Below are 4,083 nucleotides of genomic sequence, written 5' to 3' on the forward strand. Positions count from 1 at the left end.
TCAGGTTTTAGTGAACCACCAGGATTCACTCTATCCGGCCCAGGAACAGAAACGGACCTGTTTTCAACCTTGCATAAACCAACGAGGCCTTAATCAGCTGGAACAGTTCCTAGTGCAATCCTCTCCAGCCCAGAACGAGCCCTGAAGCGGCAAGGCGAACGACCCCACGCCCTCCACGTCAACGAAAACAGCAGCGGTCGACGTGGCGAGGCAGTCACGGAGAGAGAGGAAATATCTTCTCCAGCCTCTGTGTTCGCGGCTGCCGGCGAGGTGAGTCACCAGACCGGGACGATGGCGTGCTGCCGGGCCCTCGCTCTCCAGCTCCTTCCCGCGTCCGCTCACTCCCGCGCCCGGATTAACCTCCACCGTCGCATCCGATGCTGTGCCGCCGCGGGCGACCAGGTGGAGGCGCCGCAGGACGCTGTGCTCAAGGCCATTTCTCGTGAGGAACCTTCCTTCCTCCTTTTTTTTTTCCTTCTTTCCTTTTTGTGGATAATAGATGGATTATCCGCAGTACTCTCTCTCATGCTTCGTAGTCTCAACGCCGTTTGGCCCCAAATCGGGATGGAAAGCTCAGTTTAGCACCAGTTTCCTCTACCTTGAGATGGAAATTCTTGACAGTTGCCGGAGGATCAGTTGAATGTTCAGGTGTTGATTAGATGGGATTGGAATTAGGAGTGGCCGACGTGCATTGTCGTTTCTAGCTTAACTGCATATCAGTGGCGACAGTCGTCACTGGGAGTTTGGTGCTGTCGTACTAGATTACCATACGTTTTGTGATGTTTTCTCATTTATGATCTACTCATTCTACTGAGTGTTGCCTTTTTGGAGTAGTTAATTTGTTTGTGCAATCTATCAAATCCACTGATTTTGCTTTGTCACTACTTTTGGTGCTGGTGCCTATGACTGAGTTGTTATAATATTCTACCTGTTAAATAGCGTTTCATGACAAATCGGTAACTCTTAGTGCCTTTGAACTATTGGAAACTGGTTGCCCTATCTCTAAAGTCTTATTTGTTCAATTACACCCACTGAATTATTACAAAAGTTTAATAAATGTTAAGTTTGATGATTTTGACCTTCAGTTTAATAAATATGCTTCGAGTGGTTTAACCCCTTCTTAGAACAACTTTTTACTATTCAAATTGGTTCATAGGTGATTTTGCAATATATCCTATGTGGCCCTGTATACAAGTATCCATATAGTTTTGAGCTAATATTATTGCACATTAGTTGATCTTGCACCTAACCCCTTCCTATGAAGCAAACACAATACCTTTTTTTAACAAGTCACAAAAAAAACATTTTTTAACGATTCCTCTGTTTTACTTTCTTGTAGGATTCGACTGCCATTTCTGTATGATTTTTGTGCTTTCCGTACTTCTGTAATTCTGAATGCACAAATCCATATGGACCTTGGTTATGAACTACTATATTACAGATAGATCCTGCTTCCTAAATGTAGAAGAACATGTCATCTTTCTGTTAAGCAGTATTAGTTACGAATGTTTAACATAGTGACATGCTATGCGCCTTTCCCCGCTTACTATTGTGTTGTTACATGCTTTGAGGCTTATTGCATATTTTATCCAAAGCATAAATTTATATACTCCTTCCAGAGGTTATAAAATAGTTTTTTAATAACCTGCAACTCTTATTCATTTCCAAAAACAGAAGTAGCAAGTTCTAAAGGAAGAATTGCACAAACAACAAATGTTATCATGGGTGGTACTGTGACAGATGACACAACAGATGAATGGCTTGTTCTTGATAAAAAGGTGCTCTCTCTTCTAAGTTGGATTATTTCTTCAACTTCTTTGTGTTTTTTCTTTGGAAGTAGGCATATGAACTTTCTACATCTGAACAGGAGCCGTTAGTAGGCAATTTGGGAACAAAGCCATTTTGCTTGAATTCTGTTTCATGTCAGTGGTCCCTCTGGAGGAATGGTTTTGTAATTATCGTTTTGTCTCTGTTTTCTCTTTCATTTGTCTAATAAAATCTGTGGCAAAGCTCTTGCCGTCCTTTCAAAAGAAAGCTAACATTTCTTCATCAGCTCCTAGTTCTATGCTACACTGCCCTTTTGGTAGGCAGATTACACTAATTGTATGTCATATCCTAGAACTGTAAACCGCTGTTTCTGTATGCTACTTTCTCACTTTATTTACTCACACTGTGTTAAGGCCTAAGGTCTTAGCATCATCAGTAATTTGCCAAATAGCAGAAGTTGTTTGAGAGTTGAGGTACTAACTTATCATGGCATGGCATAAGATAATGTGGAATAATGCTTCCTGACCACACCTTCTGTAGCTTATTTCATGATTTGGTATGAAATGTGGATTCTGACCCATGATCCATTTTTCTGCTGCTTTTTTTAACTGCTTCTGAAACCAATTATAAGAAAAGAACAGGGTTCTTGGATTTCACTTCTTGTGTCATCGTAAAACACTTGCTGCCTCTGTTTTGCAGGTAAATACTTATCCTACAGTTAGAGGGTTTACAGCAATTGGTACAGGAGGTGATGATTTTGTCCAGTCAATGGTTGTTGCTGTTGAATCAGTTATTGAAGAACGTATTCCTGAGGTTGGTCTTTTCTCTGTCTTTGCTATTACATTTGTAAAATTGCAGCCATTGATGATTCTGGTTCATTTACTTGGGTTCGAGGTTCTTATTGTTTTCGCTCATATAATTATTTTGAAAGTAGTAACTTACACTAGCACATGTGAGAACTGTCAATAACACTGTCAAAACATTTGGTTTGGTTTGAGTAAGCTCCCAGGTCCATAGTTTCTTATGCATTTCAATGCTGCAGAGTCCCTCTGTCCATTTGTAACTATCTTGTTTCTTATGAACTGTTGGCTTTATTTGCGTAGGGTCAAATATCCCAGAAAGTGTCTGCAAAGGGGAAATATGTGTCTGTCAAAATTGGACCTATCCGTGTGGTTTCCAAGGAGCAGGTAATCCTGTCATTATAATAGTGATGAATATAAAACACAAGAATATAAAACACAGGCTCACAGACTGAGCCAAGACTTACGGATCAAAGTTGTTATTGCATCTCTGACCTTTTTATTTATGTGATGATGTTCAACACAAATTTGTTTCCAGGTCCAAGCGGTGTACAATGCCATGAAGAAAGATGAGCGAATGAAATTCTTTTTGTGAATGACATGGCAAATAGGTATTGTTTGCTCTACACAAATTGTAACTCTGGTATCGTGCCACAATTGGTGACATGTTTTTTTTAGGGAAGTTGGTGACATGTTGTTAGTACAGGAGAAGGCATTGTGTTGATTATACTCGTTTGGTTGCATTGCTTGATAGTGGGCCGCCGATGACCTATTGCACAGGTTGGAGTGTTGTATGTCAGAACAGTTGAATCACGATGCTACTCTTGCAGTCCAACATTAAAGCAGACTTTGCTTGCATCAATCTCTTTGCAGTACAGGTACAGGCAAAGTAATTTGGGAAGGACCAGTATGGCATTCCACTTCCTACCTGCCAAGGAGGAGATTTGTGATTAGATCCATATAAGCTGAAGTTACTTCCATCCATGCAGTAGCTCGAAATTCAGAAAGAAGATACTTACTGGGGAGCACAATATGCACTTGCTATACTGGCAGTTGGATTCGCGTCAGAAAGCGAATTGTGCCCGTTGAGTTGGGGTAGATGGACGATGGATCCTTTGGCTTATCGGACATTTTAAATCGACTTGTTGCACTCGGTGTTCTGTGAGCCTAGAGAACATTTTTTTTTTAAGAAATCAGATCCATTTAGGCCTTTGTTGATATAGTCGGATTCACCTCAATTCATGTGTGTGTTGAGGTGAATTGGGATGGTCCACCCCTATCCATCACCTCAATTCACGTGTGGTCCACCTCAATCCATCCCAACACATGGATTGAGGTGAATCCAACAATATACAAACAAGACCTTATTTGGAGTGCATGTAACCCCAGTGATCTGGAATTCCAGACGAAAGGCTAGCGTCCGGATGCCCGCGCTGCACGCTTGCTTCACGTGGGGTCCTGCGCCGCTCCATGTCCAACGCCTGCTTCTGTCTCGATCTATGAACGCACGGTTTTC

The 4,083-nt window shown here is 41.5% G+C and overlaps 1 protein-coding gene across 12 annotated transcripts; it reads left to right on the forward strand.

Moving 5' to 3' along the window:
* Positions 1 to 210: 210 nt before the first annotated feature.
* On the forward strand, positions 211 to 3,785 carry LOC136473842 (uncharacterized). 12 transcript variants are annotated; one of them, XR_010762757.1, is made up of 7 exons: positions 211 to 442; positions 1,675 to 1,778; positions 2,467 to 2,580; positions 2,871 to 2,954; positions 3,106 to 3,178; positions 3,246 to 3,347; positions 3,441 to 3,785. XR_010762757.1 is itself a non-coding variant. In XM_066471485.1 (6 exons), the coding sequence occupies exons 1-5, from the start codon at positions 292 to 294 to the stop codon at positions 3,160 to 3,162; spliced, it is 510 nt and encodes a 169-aa protein (XP_066327582.1). In that variant the 5' UTR covers positions 211 to 291; the 3' UTR covers positions 3,163 to 3,178; positions 3,246 to 3,785. The 12 variants fall into 12 exon arrangements, 5 of the variants coding, with proteins under 5 accessions (XP_066327582.1, XP_066327583.1, XP_066327584.1 ...); XR_010762758.1 differs by having other exon boundaries at positions 3,446 to 3,785; XR_010762760.1 differs by having other exon boundaries at positions 3,251 to 3,347.
* Positions 3,786 to 4,083: the final 298 nt, after the last annotated feature.

Source organism: Miscanthus floridulus, chromosome 8 (genome assembly GCF_019320115.1).
Source record: "Miscanthus floridulus cultivar M001 chromosome 8, ASM1932011v1, whole genome shotgun sequence".
Lineage (NCBI taxonomy): Eukaryota > Viridiplantae > Streptophyta > Magnoliopsida > Poales > Poaceae > Miscanthus > Miscanthus floridulus.

Coding starts and splice junctions, on each gene's coding strand:
- LOC136473842 (XM_066471485.1), top strand. CDS start 292: ATGGCGTGCTGCCGGGCCCTCGCTCTCCAGCTCCTTCCCGCGTCCGCT. Junction 1,779..2,466: donor GGCTTGTTCTTGATAAAAAG/GTGCTCTCTCTT, acceptor TCTGTTTTGCAG/GTAAATACTTATCCTACAGT. Junction 2,955..3,105: donor GTGTGGTTTCCAAGGAGCAG/GTAATCCTGTCA, acceptor ATTTGTTTCCAG/GTCCAAGCGGTGTACAATGC.